This window comes from Salvelinus namaycush, chromosome 2, assembly GCF_016432855.1.
Source record: "Salvelinus namaycush isolate Seneca chromosome 2, SaNama_1.0, whole genome shotgun sequence".
In the NCBI taxonomy this organism is placed as follows: domain Eukaryota; kingdom Metazoa; phylum Chordata; class Actinopteri; order Salmoniformes; family Salmonidae; genus Salvelinus; species Salvelinus namaycush.
The window spans coordinates 72,524,323-72,543,344 of NC_052308.1; the positions used below are offsets into that span (position 1 = coordinate 72,524,323).

The 19,022-nt window shown below is 46.8% G+C and overlaps 1 protein-coding gene across 1 annotated transcript in view; it reads left to right on the plus strand.

Annotated features, from left to right (window-relative positions):
- The window catches only part of LOC120023380 (voltage-dependent P/Q-type calcium channel subunit alpha-1A-like), a 134,733-nt gene that overhangs the window by 68,693 nt on the left and 47,018 nt on the right, over nucleotides 1–19,022 (plus strand). The window contains exons 23-33 of the mRNA XM_038967386.1: nucleotides 1,745–1,844; nucleotides 4,408–4,568; nucleotides 5,655–5,792; nucleotides 5,876–6,077; nucleotides 6,509–6,673; nucleotides 6,910–7,020; nucleotides 7,482–7,565; nucleotides 17,095–17,211; nucleotides 17,420–17,485; nucleotides 17,615–17,712; nucleotides 18,622–18,772. Coding sequence (XP_038823314.1) covers nucleotides 1,745–1,844; nucleotides 4,408–4,568; nucleotides 5,655–5,792; nucleotides 5,876–6,077; nucleotides 6,509–6,673; nucleotides 6,910–7,020; nucleotides 7,482–7,565; nucleotides 17,095–17,211; nucleotides 17,420–17,485; nucleotides 17,615–17,712; nucleotides 18,622–18,772 — 1,393 coding nt within the window. The remainder of the gene's footprint in view (nucleotides 1–1,744; nucleotides 1,845–4,407; nucleotides 4,569–5,654; nucleotides 5,793–5,875; nucleotides 6,078–6,508; nucleotides 6,674–6,909; nucleotides 7,021–7,481; nucleotides 7,566–17,094; nucleotides 17,212–17,419; nucleotides 17,486–17,614; nucleotides 17,713–18,621; nucleotides 18,773–19,022) is intronic.

Genomic DNA, 19,022 nt, shown 5'->3' on the forward strand with positions numbered 1-19,022 from the left:
TAGCTAATGCAACATGCTTCTTGATAATGCTACTTACTATCATTGTATAGGTCTATATACTATAGCTTATGCTAATGCTAATGTTATATATAGTAGCTTGATGCTCACACTATGTATTGCAGCTAAAGGTAATGATAAACGCATATACTGTAGCTATTGCTACATGGTAATGCTATATACAGTAGCTTATGCTACATGCTAATTGAATATGCAGTAGCTGATGCTACATGCTAATGCTATGTACAGTAGCTAACGCTACATGCTAATGCTATATATAGTAGCTAATGCTACATGCTATCATTGTATAGGTGTCTATAATACAGTTGCTATAAATGCAAATTCTTAACGCCTATCCCGAGAAGAGCTTTTCTCTAATACTCTCATACTGCTCTGATAGAGAGGACTCTAGTCTATTCAGTCTATTGAGGATCAGCAGAGTAAGGCATATTGATTATCGAAACACACACAAACAACACACCACAGTTGCCAAAGCCCAGACTCAATCAATCACCAATGAATTGAATTGTCTTGAGAGTTTCAGAGAGCAGACCTCTGCAGTTCATAGTTAAAGGCTTGATGAAAGACCTCTCTCACACACACTCTCTTCTCCTGCTCCTTGGCAGTCCTCCAGCCGACGGTCCTTGTTTTTAAAATGGCTGTCATTCCACTTACAGTAAAGATCAACTCTCTGATAGGGTCCCCTTGACATCGAGAGTTTTCTTTCCCCGATATTGTTTTATAGGCAGAACAAATCATAGGATCTACAGCCCCCTATTGTTATGAATAAAAGCAAGTAGGCACATAAAAACACAGGATGTCGTTTGTCATTTACCACAACGGGCTGCATCTGAAATAGCACTCTATTCCCTATGTAGAGCCCTAGGCCTGGTCAAAAGTGGTGCACTGTATAGGGAATAGAGTGACATGTCGGACGCAGCCCTGATGACACAGACTAAATCATTCCTCCTTTAGGTTGAATGAACTGTTCTGTGTTCTATCTGTGATATCACATCCTGTGACTGACATCAGCAATGTCATATGGCCACGTCCCAATCGTCTCAGATGGCATCCTTTCCTCGTCTCCTTTCCTTCAAGTCACATCACTTATCTGAGGGTGACAATAAACCGGAATGGTATCCAGCCCTTTCATAGACAGCCGTATAAGGAGATAAGGAAAGGAAACCATTCAACCCTGTTGGGACTCAGCCCATAATGGTATCAAGCTCATGGATTATATTGTTGAAATGATAATCCTGCCTTGTAATAATACTATAACACCCTGACATCCACTCACATTCTCCTGGATAATGAAATGTTGTGGAAAAGAAAGAAAGAGGTTTGGCTGGGCATCCCGTCAGATGTCTGTTGATAATATGTAATGGTTGAAACATGCTTCTCAAGAGTCTGCTGGCCATGAAACCAGCTGATCAAACCACTGATCACATATCATTTCATGTGATTCATATAGAAGGTTTATTTTTTGCAGAAGAAGAGACTGAGATCTGATTGTCTCTGTACTATGTTTTAACCTGTGTACGACAAGTGTGCTTGCCTTGTCAACTGTTGACTATCTCTGTATGAGAGATACGTTACCCCAACCAGGACAGGAGCTTTTCCTGGCCCTAAGAATAGGTAAAGAATGGTTTAGGCCTGTATTCTCACAAACGGGTGTGGTAAGTGCCCTTTGAACTTTAACTTCCTCTCCCCCCGGCACTGACGTTGTTATTCCCATGCCAACCTGTAGGGGGAGTGGCAAGGGGAAAGACATCAGCACAATCAAGTCTCTGAGAGTACTGAGGGTACTACGACCTCTCAAGACCATCAAACGACTCCCCAAGCTAAAGGTACTGGGAGGGGGGGCAGGGTCGAGGGGGAGTGTGTGTGTGGGGGTGTGTGTGTGTGGGGGGTGATTTTGTGTGTGTGTGTGTATCTTGTGAAAACCATATAGTGTCAGTTCAAGCTAAAAGTGTGTGTGAGTGTGTGTCCCCGCATGTCTGTATATTTACATGTGACACCTCTACTACTGTATTTCTACCTGTATGGTCTCTCTCTCTGTCGCGCTCTCCCTCTCTCCCTCTCTCTCTCTCTCTGTCTCTCTCTCTCTCCCTCTCTCACACACTCTCTCTCACACTCTCTTTCTCACCCCCTCCCCCTCTCTCTCTCCCTTGCTCTCTCTCCCTCTCTCTGTCTCTCTCTCTCTCCCTCTCTCACACACTCTCTCTCCCGCTCTATTTCTCACCCCCTCCCCCTCTCTCTCTCCCTTGCTCTCTCTCCCTCTCTCTCTGTCTCTCTCTCTCTCCCTCCCTCACACACTCTCTCCCCCTCTCTTTCTCCCCCCCCTCCCCCCTCTCTCTCTCTGTCCACCAGGCTGTGTTTGACTGTGTGGTGAACTCTCTCTCTCTCTGTCTACCAGGCTGTGTTTGACTGTGTTGATATGTATCTCTGTCCACCAGGCTGTGTTTGACTGTGTTGATATGTATCTCTGTCCACCAGGCTGTGTTTGACTGTGTGGTGAACTCTCTCTCTCTCTGTCTACCAGGCTGTGTTTGACTGTGTTGATATGTATCTCTGTCCACCAGGCTGTGTTTGACTGTGTTGATATGTATCTCTGTCCACCAGGCTGTGTTTGACTGTGTGGTGAACTCTCTCTCTCTCTGTCCACCAGGCTGTGTTTGACTGTGTGGTGAACTCTCTCTCTCTCTGTCCACCAGGCTGTGTTTGACTGTGTGGTGAACTCTCTCTCTCTCTGTCCACCAGGCTGTGTTTGACTGTGTGGTGAACTCTCTCTCTCTCTGTCCACCAGGCTGTGTTTGACTGTGTGGTGAACTCTCTCTCTCTCTGTCCACCAGGCTGTGTTTGACTGTGTGGTGAACTCTCTCTCTCTCTGTCCACCAGGCTGTTTGACTGTGTGGTGAACTCTCTCTCTCTCTGTCCACCAGGCTGTGTTTGACTGTGTGGTGAACTCTCTCTCTCTCTGTCCACCAGGCTGTGTTTGACTGTGTTGTGAACTCTCTCTCTCTCTGTCCACCAGGCTGTGTTTGACTGTGTGGTGAACTCTCTCTCTCTCTGTCCACCAGGCTGTGTTTGACTGTGTGGTGAACTCTCTCTCTCTCTGTCCACCAGGCTGTGTTTGACTGTGTTGTGAACTCTCTCTCTCTCTGTCCACCAGGCTGTGTTTGACTGTGTTGTGAACTCTCTCTCTCTCTGTCCACCAGGCTGTGTTTGACTGTGTTGTGAACTCTCTCTCTCTCTGTCCACCAGGCTGTGTTTGACTGTGTTGTGAACTCTCTCTCTCTCTGTCCACCAGGCTGTGTTTGACTGTGTGGTGAACTCTCTCTCTCTCTGTCCACCAGGCTGTGTTTGACTGTGTGGTGAACTCTCTCTCTCTCTGTCCACCAGGCTGTTTGACTGTGTGGTGAACTCTCTCTCTCTCTGTCCACCAGGCTGTGTTTGACTGTGTGGTGAACTCTCTCTCTCTCTGTCCACCAGGCTGTGTTTGACTGTGTTGTGAACTCTCTCTCTCTCTGTCCACCAGGCTGTGTTTGACTGTGTTGTGAACTCTCTCTCTCTCTGTCCACCAGGCTGTGTTTGACTGTGTTGTGAACTCTCTCTCTCTCTGTCCACCAGGCTGTGTTTGACTGTGTTGTGAACTCTCTCTCTCTCTGTCCACCAGGCTGTGTTTGACTGTGTGGTGAACTCTCTCTCTCTCTGTCCACCAGGCTGTGTTTGACTGTGTGGTGAACTCTCTCTCTCTCTCTCTCTGTCCACCAGGCTGTGTTTGACTGTGTGGTGAACTCTCTCTCTCTCTGTCCACCAGGCTGTGTTTGACTGTGTGGTGAACTCTCTCTCTCTCTGTCCACCAGGCTGTGTTTGACTGTGTTGATATGTATCTCTGTCCACCAGGCTGTGTTTGACTGTGTGGTGAACTCTCTCTATCTCTGTCCACCAGACTGTGTTTGACTGTGTTGATATGTATCTCTGTCCACCAGGCTGTGTCTGACTGTGTTGATATGTATCTCTGTCCACCAGGCTGTGTCTGACTGTGTTGATATGTATCTCTGTCCACCAGGCTGTGTCTGACTGTGTTGATATGTATCTCTGTCCACCAGGCTGTGTTTGACTGTGTGGTGAACTCTCTCTATCTCTGTCCACCAGGCTGTGTTTGACTGTGTTGATATGTATCTCTGTCCACCAGGCTGTGTTTGACTGTGTTGATATGTATCTCTGTCCACCAGGCTGTGTCTGACTGTGTTGATATGTATCTCTGTCCACCAGGCTGTGTCTGACTGTGTTGATATGTATCTCTGTCCACCAGGCTGTGTTTGACTGTGTGGTGAACTCTCTCTCTCTCTGTCCACCAGGCTGTGTTTGACTGTGTGGTGAACTCTCTCTCTCTCTGTCCACCAGGCTGTGTTTGACTGTGTTGTGAACTCTCTGAAGAACGTCCTGAACATCCTCATCGTCTACATGCTCTTCATGTTTATATTTGCTGTGGTGGCCGTGCAGCTGTTCAAAGGAAGATTCTTCTACTGCACTGACGAGTCCAAGGAGTTTGAGCGCGATTGCAGGTCAGGACCCACACACGTATACACACACACGTATACACACACACACACACACACACACACACACACACACACACACACACACACACACACACACACACACACACACACACACACACACACACACACACACACACACACACACACACACACACACACACTGTATACACAGGCAAAACACACACAAATACACAGGAGAACACACACACACACGCTCGGGCATGTGAGTACAAACCAACCATATTTTCTCTCTATTATACACACATGGATTTAAAAGCTCAACAACGTTTTAGTCTGTCTGTCTGTCTGTCTGTCTCTCTCTCTCTCTCTCTCTGTCTCTGTCTCTGTCTCTGTCTCTGTCTGTCTGTCTGTCTGTCTGTCTGTCTGTCTGTCTCTCGCTCTCGCTCTCGCTCTCTTAATTCAATTCAATTTGCTTTGTTGGCATGACGTAACAATGGACATATTGCCAAAGCTTACTTTGGATATTTACAATATGAAAATAATGAGAATCAAAATTGTCAACGGGACAACAGTAACAACAATAACCAAGTGTCAAAATAGCCATACATTGAACAATAACAATAAGATTAGAGGACATGTGCAGGTTGATTGGTCTGTCAGACACTGTCCCTCATCTTATGGCAGGCAGCAATGTAGTGCACTGCCAACCCACAGCTCTCTGCGTCCTCCCCCAACAGGATGGGTAGCCTACTCTCATCAGAGAGGTCTTTGAAACCTTGAATAAGGGTTTCAAATTTGGGAAAATGACACTCTCTAATTGTTTTATATTTTTTACATTTTGTCAGGAAATGCAGCTCTGTCTCAGGTTCTGCTGTTGTGCAGTGGTTGCACAGCCTTTCCTCTACAGGGAGCCAGGTTTTCCTGTGTCTACCCTTCTCTCTCTCTCACTCGCTTCTGTATTTCTCTCTCTCACTCTCACTCTCTTCTGTCTCTGTCTCTGTCTCTCTTTTGCTTTCGGCTTTCTCTCCCTCTGTCTCCCTCTCTCTCTCCCCCTCTGTCTCTCTCTTTCTCTCTCACACACACAGACATGCTGTCTGCTAACTCCTTGTGTTTCTGTGTGTATCTCAGGGGAGAGTTTTTGGTGTACGAACGGAATGAAGTAAAAGCTCAGAAGCGGGAGTGGAAGAAGTACGATTTCCACTACGACAACGTGCCTTGGGCCCTGCTCACCCTCTTCACTGTGTCCACTGGAGAGGGCTGGCCGCAGTGAGTAACACACACACCAGCCCTTTCCTAAACATGGCTCAATCTCTATGCTGTATACCCTAATCTCTGTCTCTCTCCCACAGGGTGTTAAAGCATTCGGTAGATGCGACCTATGAGAATCAGGGTCCCAGTCCGGGCTACCGGATGGAGATGTCCATCTTTTACGTGGTGTACTTCGTTGTCTTCCCCTTCTTCTTCGTCAATATCTTTGTTGCTCTCATCATCATCACCTTCCAAGAACAGGGGGATAAGATGATGGAGGACTACAGTCTGGAAAAGAATGAGGTGAGAGAGGGATGGATGGAGGGAGAGAGAGGGAGGGATGGAGGGAGGGAGGAAGGGAGGAGAGAGAGAGGGATGGATGGAGGGAGAGAGAGGGAGGGATGGAGGGAGAGAGAGAGGGAGGAAGGGAGGAGAGAGAGAGGGAGGAAGGGAGGAGAGAGAGAGCAGGGAGATAAGATGGAGGATTACAGGGTGAAAAATAATGAGGTGAGAAAGGGATGAGAGGAGGAAGAGAGAGCAGGGAAATGAGGAGGGAGGAGGGATGGAGACAGGGAGAAAGGGGGGAGGAAAGAGCAGAGGGAACAATTATATGTGTTTGTATATATGGGAGGAGTTGCGTACAGCAGAAGACACATTTCCATCTGGTATGAATTAATAAAGTATTGTTAATCTTCTTCTCCTTCCTCCTCCTCCTCTGTCGTCCCCCCATCCAGAGAGGATGTATAGACTTTGCCATAAACGCCAAGCCCCTGACCCGCCACATGCCCAAGAACAAACAGAGCTTCCAGTTCCGAATGTGGTCGTTTGTGGTGTCCCCACCGTTCGAGTACAGCATCATGGGTCTGATCGCACTCAATACTATAGTCCTCATGATGAAGGTGAGTCATATCGTCCTCCGACAGATGGGCTCATTCTAACGCAACGCACGCTACCAGGAGCCATCTGTCTAGCAAATTGGGGAACTCATCCCTAAACATTTTATATTGTGTTCATCCACCTAACGCTCGTTCCTATTTCCTGAAAACCTTCTAATCTCAGGGTGAGATGAACCCCGCGGCCACTGAGCTGTGCATAACTCATGTGTTGTTCCTCCTGTGTGTGTGTTTGTGTTCAGTATAACGGGGCGTCTGACACCTATGATAAAGTCCTGAAGAACATCAACATCGTCTTCACTACCCTCTTCTTCATGGAGTGTATTCTCAAAATCATCGCCTTCGGGATTTTGGTGAGGCTAGACGCACGCTGTCACGCTCCCGCCTATCCAGAGTGACCTGCTATATCTGCTAGAGCTTCTTAGTCCTGTTATTCATTTATAAGTCAGGTTATTTTAGTGGACACAACTGGAGCATGTTATCCTCGCTACTCTCTAAACGCGACGCGATTGGCTAATGCACCTCCTAGTCCCTGTCTCCGTGGTAACAATAATGTGATTGGCTAGTGCATAGTCCTTCCTGTCGCTGTCCTCCATGAGGAGCAATGTGATTGGTTACCACCCTGTCTCTCTGCACTGCTATTGGTTTATGTGTCTTGTTTTTCCCCCCCGTCACCACGGTAACAATAATGTGATTGACTGGTGCGGATTCATTCCTGTCCCTGTCCGATGTCGGAGAAATGTGATTGGTTACTTCTCTGTCTCTCTGCTCTCTGATTGTCTGAAATATGTCTTCTCTTCCTGTGCCCTAACAGAATTATTTTAAAGACGCATGGAACATTTTTGATTTTGTCTCCGTGCTCGGAAGCTTCACTGATATCCTGGTGACAGAATTTTGGGTAAGTGCGTCTTGGGGCATAGTACTATAGGCTATGTGTGTGGTAAGAATTAGCAGTGGGATGGGACTTAGTAAGTACGTGGTGGTGTGTACATGTGTCTACCACATACACACCTAACATGTAAATGTCTACCACTGATCTATGATTTATTAATAAGACACTGGGTGCGTCACAATACTCTCTCCTTTCTCCTGAAGTGTGCACTTGTTCACTTCCCTTCATGGATTTCATTGGTGGACACTCCCTTGAATTTATCCATACACAAATCTGATGCTTGTACAATTGTGGGGAATAGTGAGCTAGTGCTTCCTAGTAGGAGGAGCTAGAGGTTGTTGGGACACACCCACTGTCTTTACAATGAGCTGAAAGATATTATTTTGGTGGATAGGAGGTCGTCTATTGGAACACTCAAATTGCCATCCAACCCAATGTTATGTGTGTGTTGTTGTGTTGTCAAGTCTTGCTTGTCTGTGTCTATTCCCACATATTTGTGTTTGTAATTGTGCTTCATCCTGTGTTGTATATGATAGATGTTTCGCTGTGTGTAGTAGGATGGCAGTGGTAAGAATTCATGATGTAGTTTAAATGTTCTGTACACTTTGTTTCAGACTATCCGCGTAGTCACTTTCTACAGCAGGCCTACTCTACGTTCTGACACTGAGCTAAATGCATTACAGCTGGATGTGTTAATTGGTGGAACGGCCACGTCCGTTTGCGGAGAAACGACTGCCAACAGCCGACACGTTGTTATGTTGTGCGACAGAACTGCAGCGTTATGTACTGCAAATAGTTTGACCTCGATGCCGCTTCCCCAGTGCTCTCCACCTTGCTTCCCCAGTGCTCTCCACCTTGCTTCCCCAGTGCTCTCCACCTTGCTTCCCCAGTGCTCTCCACCTTGCTTCCCCAGTGCTCTCCACCTTGCTTCCCCAGTGCTCTCCACCTTGCTTCCCCAGTGCTCTCCACCTTGCTTCCCCAGTGCTCTCCACCTTGCTTCCCCAGTGCTCTCCACCTTGCTTCCCCAGTGCTCTCCACCTTGCTTCCCCAGTGCTCTCCACCTTGCTTCCCCAGTGCTCTCCACTTTGCTTCTCCAGTGCTCTCCACCTTGCTTCCCCAGTGCTCTCCACCTTGCTTCCCCAGTGCTCTCCACCTTGCTTCCCCAGTGCTCTCCACCTTGCTTCCCCAGTGCTCTCCACCTTGCTTCCCCAGTGCTCTCCACCTTGCTTCCCCAGTGCTCTCCACCTTGCTTCCCCAGTGCTCTCCACCTTGCTTCCCCAGTGCTCTCCACCTTGCTTCCCCAGTGCTCTCCACCTTGCTTCTCCAGTGCTCTCCACCTTGCTTCCCCAGTGCTCTCCACCTTGCTTCCCAAGTGCTCTCCACCTTGCTTCTCCAGTGCTCTCCACCTTGCTTCCCCAGTGCTCTCCACCTTGCTTCGTCAAACAAAACAAAATCAATAACAACGGCCGTGGGGCAGACAGTGGCGCCGCTTCCCCAGTGCTCTCCACCTTGCTTCCCCAGTGCTCTCCACCTTGCTTCCCCAGTGCTCTCCACCTTGCTTCGTCAAACAAAACAAAATCAATAACAACGGCCGTGGGGCAGACAGTGGCGCTGTTTCCCCAGTGCTCTCCACCTTGCTTCCCCAGTGCTCTCCACCTTGCTTCCCCAGTGCTCTCCACCTTGCTTCCCCAGTGCTCTCCACCTTGCTTCTCCAGTGCTCTCCACCTTGCTTCCCAGTGCTCTCCACCTTGCTTCGTCAAACAAAACAAAATCAATAACAGCGGCCGTGGGGCAGACAGTGGCGCCGCTTCCCCAGTGCTCTCCACCTTGCTTCCCCAGTGCTCTCCACCTTGCTTCGTCAAACAAAACAAAATCAATAACAACGGCCGTGGGGCAGACAGTGGCGCTGTTTCCCCAGTGCTCTCCACCTTGCTTCGTCAAACAAAACAAAATCAATAACAACGGCCGTGGGGCAGACAGTGGCGCTGTTTCCCCCTACTGCGGATTCCATCTGTAGATCTTAACGTCACCACGAGGATAGCCTGAAACAAAACCACTCAAATTGTGTTGTTGTTGACTGATGCTTTGTATGGAAGCAGATTCATGCCAAAAAAAACAAATAAAAAATGTGTTTTTGAGCATGAATGTGCTTCCATAGTTCTGTGGCCTTGTAACTATAGAAAGACTAAATTTCTATGGTTGTAACTATGTTATACCTATGTTATACCTATGTTGTAACTATGTTGTAACTATGTTGTAACTACCTTCATAATGATTCCTTTTCCTGTTCTATCTTTTTACATGCTTTCTTTAAAAACCAACCTCTCTGCTTTGTTGGCGTCCTACGCCCCCACTACTACTTCCTACTTATGATCCATCCAATCGAAATGCACTATGAATCCCCTCCCATGTTGTCCCATGCAATCCATGACGCCGACTGTGTGGTGTGCTGTTGTGTGATGGTGTGATGGTGTGCTGTTGCCATGCCCCCCAAAAAACACCAAACCACCACCGACTCCTCTCGCTGACACTCACTGTACCCATGTTGCTCCTTCCATCCTTCTACATCTACCTGCCACATGTAGGAGGTTGGTTTGTCATTTATCTCTCAGACCTACTCGCATCCCCATTGGCCAGTGTGTGGCCCCGCCCTCCTCCTGACTTCCCTGACCCTTCACCCCCAACCTTCTGGGCTTAGCTGCTTTTAACCCCTGACCTCTGACCCAAGTGCATGCACTTCTGATTGGCAGTTGAATCATGTGTGTGCCTGATGACTCCAGTGGGCTTCCTCTCAGCAGCTGTTGAAATATCCGGTCCTTCTGGCACGCTATTGGTTAGTTCATGGATAAAAGGTACATACACACACATACAAATAGAATCACACATAGACATACACGCACAATCATGAACACAAATGCACATGAATTGGTTACTGTTATGTTCTGCATAGATTTGGCACTCACACACACACACACGGACACTCACACATTTACCGTCGTGCTGCCAGAAGGACGTGTGAATGGTAGCCAAGGCTTCTGTTCTGCTTGACCAGATAGAGGGATACTCTAACACTGGTCTGCATGCAGCTGTAGCATCTTACACTGACGCTCTGCTCTTCAGCCTCCTGCCCAACAGAAGGTAGTTGCGATAGTGTCGCCATGCCATTGCCTGCATTGAAGCTGGATCTGTCTGCATGCTAGCTTCCTCTTTCTTGTCTTCCTCCTCGTCTTCCTCCCACTACTGCTTTGCACGCCAACCTGTGCCAAACAACAGTGCTGTACCTCGTCGCGCAAGAGATTCTGAGGCTAGGGTAGACAGTAGGTTGTATCTTGAAAGGCAGAAATGACATGTTGTATTATTATTATTACTGTGGTTCCAGCTGTGCTGATAGATTAGAGAGAAAGACATACATATTTAAATACACACACAATCCAATAACAATCTAAGATTCTGGAAGGGTTTCCCAGACACAGATGAGACCTAGTCCTGGAATGAAATGCACTTTCCATGGAGATTGTCCATTGAGAATTGTATTTAATCCAGGACTAGAACTAATCTCTGTCCTGGAAACCGGCCCTCTAAATTTGAGCCTCCCTTCAGTATATATACTGTATATACTGTATATATGTTCAGAATGCTGAACACCTCATGACCAATCTCAGCCAATCACTTAGTGGCGAGCCGTGACAGCTTCCTGTGTGTGTGTGCGGTTGACGAGTGCAGTGTGTATGTGTGTGTGCGTCCTGTCTGTTGGATGCCAATACCTCCACACCTTGTGGCCTGCTTGCCTGCTTGCCCCCCTAAGATCAGTGCATTTGGTTTTTATAGAAAATAAATATACAACGTTCTACTTTTACCGGATTGGATGATGACGTTTTCGATTTATTTTCAATTATGATTTTCTCCTTTTGTTTTCTCTCTCTCTTTGTTGATCTCTTTTTTTTTTACACTCTTTTCGTTCCATACTTTTTGTTTTGCGTTGTGTGTTTCTTTGGCTTCTAGTAAGGTCTGTTGTGTTATGTTTGGATTTTGGTATCATTTGAATAATGTAACTTTTTGACCTCTCCTTTTTAACCTCCTCTCTCTCTCTCCTATTTAACCTCCTCTCTCTCTCCTATTTAACCTCCTCTCTCACTCCTTTTTAACCTCCTCTCTCTCTCCTTTTTAACCTCCTCTCTCACTCCTATTTAACCTCCTCTCGCTCTCCTATTTAACCTCCTCTCTCTTTCCTATTTAGCCTCCTCTCCCCCCCTCCTTTTTGACCTCCTCTCTCTCTCCTATTTAACCTCCTCTCTCTCTCCTATAACCTCCTCTCTCTCCTATTTATCCTCCTTTCTCCCTCCTTTTTGACCTCCTCCCCCTCTCCTATTTAACCTCCTCTCTCTCTCCTTTTTAACCTCCTCTCTCTCCTATTAACCTCCTCTCTCTCTCTCCTATTAACCTCCTCTCTCTCTCTCCTTTTTAACCTCCTCTCTTTCTCTTATTTTACCTCCTCTCTCTCTCCTATTTAACCTCCTCTCTCTCCTATTTAACCTCCTCTCTCTCTCCCTTTTAACCTCCTCTCTCTCCTATTTAACCTCCTCCCCCTCTCCTTTTTAACCTCCTTTCTCTCTCCTATTTATCCTCCTCTCTCGCTCCTTTTTAACCTCCTCTCTCTCTCCTTTTTAACCTCCTCTCTCTCTCCTATTTAACCTCCTCTCTCTCTCCTTTTTAACCTCCTCCTCCTCTCCTTTTTAACCTCCTCTCTCTCTCCTTTTTAACCTCCTCTCTCTCTCCTATTTAACCTCCTCTCCCTCTCCCTTTTAACCTCCTCCCCCTCTCCCTTTTAACCTCCTCCCACTCTCCTTTTTAACCTCCTCTCTCTCTCCTATTTAACCTCCTCTCTCTCTCTCCTATTTAACCTCCTCTCTCTCCTTTTTAACCTCCTCTCTCTCTCCTTTTTAACCTCCTCTCTCTCCCTTTTAACCTCCTCTCTCTCTCCTATTTAACCTCCTCTCTCTCCTTTTTAACCTCCTCTCTCTCTCCTATTTAACCTCCTCTCTCTCCTTTTTAACCTCCTCTCTCTCTCCTATTTAACCTCCTCTCTCTCTCCTATTTAAACTCCTCTCTCCCTCCTATTTAACCTCCTCTCTCTCTCCTTTTTAACCTCCTCCTCCTCTCCTTTTTAACCTCCTCTCTCTCTCCTATTTAACCTCCTCTCCCTCTCCCTTTTAACCTCCTCCCCCTCTCCCTTTTAACCTCCTCCTCTCTCCTATTTAACCTCCTCTCTCTCTCCTATTTAACCTCCTCTCTCTCTCTCCTATTTAACCTCCTCTTTCTCTCCTTTTTAACCTCCTCTCTCTCTCCTATTTAACCTCCTCTCCCTCTCCCTTTTAACCTCCTCCCCTCTCCCTTTTAACCTCCTCCTCTCTCCTATTTAACCTCCTCTCTCTCTCCTATTTAACCTCCTCCTCTCTCCTATTTAACCTCCTCTCTCTCTCCTTTTTAACCTCCTCTCTCTCTCTCCTATTTAACCTCCTCTCTCCTATTTAACCTCCTCTCTCTCTCCTATTTAACCTCCTCTCTCTCTCCTTTTTAACCTCCTCTCTCTCTCCTATTTAACCTCCTCTCTCTCTCTCTCCTATTTAACCTCCTCTCTCTCCTTTTTAACCTCCTCTCTCTCTCCTTTTAAACCTCCCCTCTCTCATTTTTTACCTCCTCTCTCTCCCTTTTAACCTCCTCTCCCTCTCCTATTTAACCTCCTCTCTCTCTCCTTGTTAACCTCCTCTCCCTCTCCTTGTTAACCTCCTCTCCCTCTCCTTTTTAATCTCCTCTCTCTCTCCTTTTAACCTCTCTCCTTTTTAACCTCCTCTCTCTCCTATTTAACCTCCTCTCTCTCTCTCCTATTTAACCTCCTCTCTCTCTCCTATTTAACCTCCTCTCTCTCTCCTATTTAACCTCCTCTCTCTCTCTCTCCTTTTTAACCTCCTCTCTCCTTTTTAACCTCCTCTCTCTCTCCTATTTAACCTCCTCTCCCTCTCCTTTTTAACCTCCTCTCTCCCTCCTTTTTAACCTCCTCTCTCCCTCCTTTTTAACCTCCTCTCTCCCTCCTATTTAACCTCCTCCCTCCTTTTTAACCTCCTCTCTCCTTTTTAACCTCCTCTCTCCCTCCTATTTAACCTCCTCTCTCCCTCCTTTTTAACCTCCTCTCTCCTTTTTAACCTCCTCTCTCTCTCCTATTTAACCTCCTCTCTCTCTCCTATTTAACCTCCTCTCTCCCTCCTTTTTAACCTCTTCTCTCCTTTTTAACCTCCTCTCTCTCTCCTATTTAACCTCCTCTCTCTCTCCTATTTAACCTCCTCTCTCTCTCCTATTTAACCTCCTCTCTCTCTCCTATTTAACCTCCTCTCTCTCTCCTTTTTAACCTCCTCTCTCCCTCCTTTTTAACCTCCTCTCTCCTTTTTAACCTCCTCTCTCTCTCCTATTTAACCTCCTCTCCCTCTCCTTTTTAACCTCCTCTCTCCCTCCTTTTTAACCTCCTCTCTCCCTCCTTTTTAACCTCCTCTCTCTCTCCTATTTAACCTCCTCTCTCTCTCCTTTTTAACCTCCTCTCTCCCTCCTATTTAACCTCCTCCCTCCTTTTTAACCTCCTCTCTCCTTTTTAACCTCCTCTCTCCCTCCTATTTAACCTCCTCTCTCCCTCCTTTTTAACCTCCTCTCTCCTTTTTAACCTCCTCTCTCCCTCCTATTTAACCTCCTCTCTCCCTCCTATTTAACCTCCTCTCTCCCTCCTTTTTAACCTCCTCTCTCCTATTTAACCTCCTCTCTCTCTCCTATTTAACCTCCTCTCTCTCTCCTTTTTAACCTCCTCTCTCTCTCCTTTTTAACCTCCTCTCTCCCTCCTTTTTAACCTCCTCTCTCCTTTTTAACCTCCTCTCTCTCTCCTATTTAACCTCCTCTCCCTCTCCTTTTTAACCTCCTCTCTCCCTCCTTTTTAACCTCCTCTCTCCCTCCTTTTTAACCTCCTCTCTCTCTCCTATTTAACCTCCTCTCTCTCTCCTTTTTAACCTCCTCTCTCCCTCCTATTTAACCTCCTCCCTCCTTTTTAACCTCCTCTCTCCTTTTTAACCTCCTCTCTCTCCCTCCTATTTAACCTCCTCTCTCCCTCCTTTTTAACCTCCTCTCTCCTTTTTAACCTCCTCTCTCTCTCCTATTTAACCTCCTCTCTCTCTCCTATTTAACCTCCTCTCTCTCTCCTATTTAACCTCCTCTCTCTCTCCTATTTAACCTCCTCTCTCTCTCCTTTTTAACCTCCTCTCTCTCTCCTTTTTAACCTCCTCTCTCCCTCCTTTTTAACCTCCTCTCTCCTTTTTAACCTCCTCTCTCTCTCCTATTTAACCTCCTCTCCCTCTCCTTTTTAACCTCCTCTCTCCCTCCTTTTTAACCTCCTCTCTCCCTCCTTTTTAACCTCCTCTCTCTCTCCTATTTAACCTCCTCTCTCTCTCCTTTTTAACCTCCTCTCTCCCTACTATTTAACCTCCTCCCTCCTTTTTAACCTCCTCTCTCCTTTTTAACCTCCTCTCTCTCCCTCCTATTTAACCTCCTCTCTCCCTCCTTTTTAACCTCCTCTCTCCTTTTTAACCTCCTCTCTCTCTCCTATTTAACCTCCTCTCTCTCTCCTATTTAACCTCCTCTCTCTCTCCTATTTAACCTCCTCTCTCCTTTTTAACCTCCTCTCTCTCTCCTATTTAACCTCCTCTCCCTCTCCTTTTTAACCTCCTCTCTCCCTCCTTTTTAACCTCCTCTCTCCCTCCTTTTTAACCTCCTCTCTCTCTCCTATTTAACCTCCTCTCTCTCTCCTTTTTAACCTCCTCTCTCCCTACTATTTAACCTCCTCCCTCCTTTTTAACCTCCTCTCTCCTTTTTAACCTCCTCTCTCTCCCTCCTATTTAACCTCCTCTCTCCCTCCTTTTTAACCTCCTCTCTCCTTTTTAACCTCCTCTCTCCCTCCTTTTTAACCTCCTCTCTCCTTTTTAACCTCCTCTCTCTCTCCTATTTAACCTCCTCTCCCTCTCCTTTTTAACCTCCTCTCTCCCTCCTTTTTAACCTCCTCTCTCCCTCCTTTTTAACCTCCTCTCTCTCTCCTATTTAACCTCCTCTCTCTCTCCTTTTTAACCTCCTCTCTCCCTCCTATTTAACCTCCTCCCTCCTTTTTAACCTCCTCTCTCCTTTTTAACCTCCTCTCTCCCTCCTATTTAACCTCCTCTCTCCCTCCTTTTTAACCTCCTCTCTCCTTTTTAACCTCCTCTCTCCCTCCTATTTAACCTCCTCTCTCCCTCCTATTTAACCTCCTCTCTCCCTCCTTTTTAACCTCCTCTCTCCTATTTAACCTCCTCTCTCTCTCCTATTTAACCTCCTCTCTCTCTCCTTTTTAACCTCCTCTCTCTCTCCTTTTTAACCTCCTCTCTCCCTCCTTTTTAACCTCCTCTCTCCTTTTTAACCTCCTCTCTCTCTCCTATTTAACCTCCTCTCCCTCTCCTTTTTAACCTCCTCTCTCCCTCCTTTTTAACCTCCTCTCTCCCTCCTTTTTAACCTCCTCTCTCTCTCCTATTTAACCTCCTCTCTCTCTCCTTTTTAACCTCCTCTCTCCCTCCTATTTAACCTCCTCCCTCCTTTTTAACCTCCTCTCTCCTTTTTAACCTCCTCTCTCTCCCTCCTATTTAACCTCCTCTCTCCCTCCTTTTTAACCTCCTCTCTCCTTTTTAACCTCCTCTCTCTCTCCTATTTAACCTCCTCTCTCTCTCCTATTTAACCTCCTCTCTCTCTCCTATTTAACCTCCTCTCTCTCTCCTATTTAACCTCCTCTCTCTCTCCTTTTTAACCTCCTCTCTCTCTCCTTTTTAACCTCCTCTCTCCCTCCTTTTTAACCTCCTCTCTCCTTTTTAACCTCCTCTCTCTCTCCTATTTAACCTCCTCTCCCTCTCCTTTTTAACCTCCTCTCTCCCTCCTTTTTAACCTCCTCTCTCCCTCCTTTTTAACCTCCTCTCTCTCTCCTATTTAACCTCCTCTCTCTCTCCTTTTTAACCTCCTCTCTCCCTACTATTTAACCTCCTCCCTCCTTTTTAACCTCCTCTCTCCTTTTTAACCTCCTCTCTCTCCCTCCTATTTAACCTCCTCTCTCCCTCCTTTTTAACCTCCTCTCTCCTTTTTAACCTCCTCTCTCTCTCCTATTTAACCTCCTCTCTCTCTCCTATTTAACCTCCTCTCTCTCTCCTATTTAACCTCCTCTCTCTCTCCTATTTAACCTCCTCTCTCTCTCCTTTTTAACCTCCTCTCTCTCTCCTTTTTAACCTCCTCTCTCTTTGTTTTGGTTTGATATTGGCTTTTTGATAGAGGGGCGATAATAGTTCAGTGAAAATAATTGTCTCTTTCCCTCTCTCTCTTCTTCTGATCACACACCCCCACACACACACACACACACACACACACACACACACACACACACACACACACACACACACCCACACACACACACACACACATATCGCTGCTGTAGAATAACTTCATCAACCTGAGTTTCCTTCGACTGTTTCGAGCGGCTCGTCTCGTCAAGCTACTGAGACAAGGAGAGACTATACGCATCCTGCTCTGGACTTTCGTCCAGTCATTTAAGGTACACACACACACACACACACAGACACACACACACACACACACACACACACACACACACACACACACACACACACACACACACACACACACACACACATGAACAAACACACACAGCTTTTGCTTTCCTATGTCCAGTCTGATATGGGCAGTTAAGCTGTTTGTAGTCTTAACACTGAAAATGTACTTCCCTGTGTGTCCACCGGTAGGCGCTGCCCTATGTGTGCCTCCTCATTGGCATGCTGTTCTTTATCTACGCCATCATTGGGATGCAGGTGAGTACTGCTGACAGCCTCTGTAAAAAAGCATTTATTCAGAAAATGATTTCTATTGATGCCATTGTTGTCAATAGTCAGAATTCAGCCCTAAATGATCACTTCCGTTACCTCTGTGTGTGTGTATAGTTGTTTGGTAATCTGGCACTGGGCGAGGAGGAAGGCAGCGCCATCAACGAACACAACAACTTCAGGACTTTCATCATGGCACTCATGTTACTATTCAGGTGGGTGTTCCACTCTTTCTTTCTGCTTTCATCATGGCACTCATGTTACTATTCAGGTGGGTGTTCCACTCTTTCTTTCTCTCTGCTTTCATCATGGCACTCATGTTACTATTCAGGTGGGTGTTCCACTCTTTCTTTCTCTCTGCTTTCATCATGGCACTCATGTTACTATTCAGGTGGGTGTTCCACTCTTTCTCTCTGCTTTCATCATGGCACTCATGTTACTATTCAGGTGGGTGTTCCACTCTTTCTCTCTGCTTTCATCATGGCACTCATGTTACTATTCAGGTGGGTGTTCCACTCTTTCTCTCTGCTTTCATCATGGCACTCATGTTACTATTCAGGTGGGTGTTCCACTCTTTCTCTCTGCTTTCATCATGGCACTCATGTTACTATTCAGGTGGGTGTTCCACTCTTTCTTTCTCTCTGCTTTCATCATGGCACTCATGTTACTATTCAGGTGGGTGTTCCACTCTTTCTTTCTCTCTGCTTTCATATGCTCCTTCTCTCGTTTTCTCAATATCGATGCTCTCTCTCTTTCCCTCACCCTCTCTCTCTCTCTCTCTCTCTCTTTTTCCCTCACGTGTGTGTGTGTGTGTGTGTGTGTGTGTGTGTGTGTGTGTGTGTGTGTGTGTGTGTGTGTGTGTGTGTGTGTGTGTGTGTGTGTGTGTGTGTGTGTGTGTGCATCCGTATGTGTGTGTGTGTGTGTGTGTGTGTGTGTATGCATCCGTATGTGTGTGTGTGTGTGTGTGCGTCCGTTCATGTGTGTGTTTGTGTGTATGTATCCGTATGTGTGTGTGTGTGTGTGTGTGTGTGTGTGTGTGTGTGTGTGTGTGTGTGTGTGTGTGTGTGTGTGTGTGTGTGTGTGTGTGTGTGTGTGTGTGTGTGTGTGTGTGTGTCCTGTACCAGGAGTGCGACAGGTGAGGCGTGGCATGACATCATGCTGTCGTGTCTGGGGGGTAAGACGTGTGACCCAGACTCAGGGAACACAGAACCAGAGTGTGGCAGCACCTTCGCATACACATACTTCGTCTCCTTCATCTTCTTCTGTTCTTTCCTGGTAAGAGGACTAATCAAACCCTATCCCCTAGCCCCTAACCCCTAGCCCCTAACCCCTAGCCCCTATCCCCTATCCCCTAACCCCTAGCCCCTATCCCCTAGCCCCTAACCCCTATCCCCTAGCCCCTAACCCCTATCCCCTAGCCCCTATCCCCTAGCCCCTATCCCCTAGCCCCTAACCCCTATCCCCTAACCCCTAGCCCCTAACCCCTAGCCCCTAACCCCTATCCCCTAGACCCTAGCCCCTAACC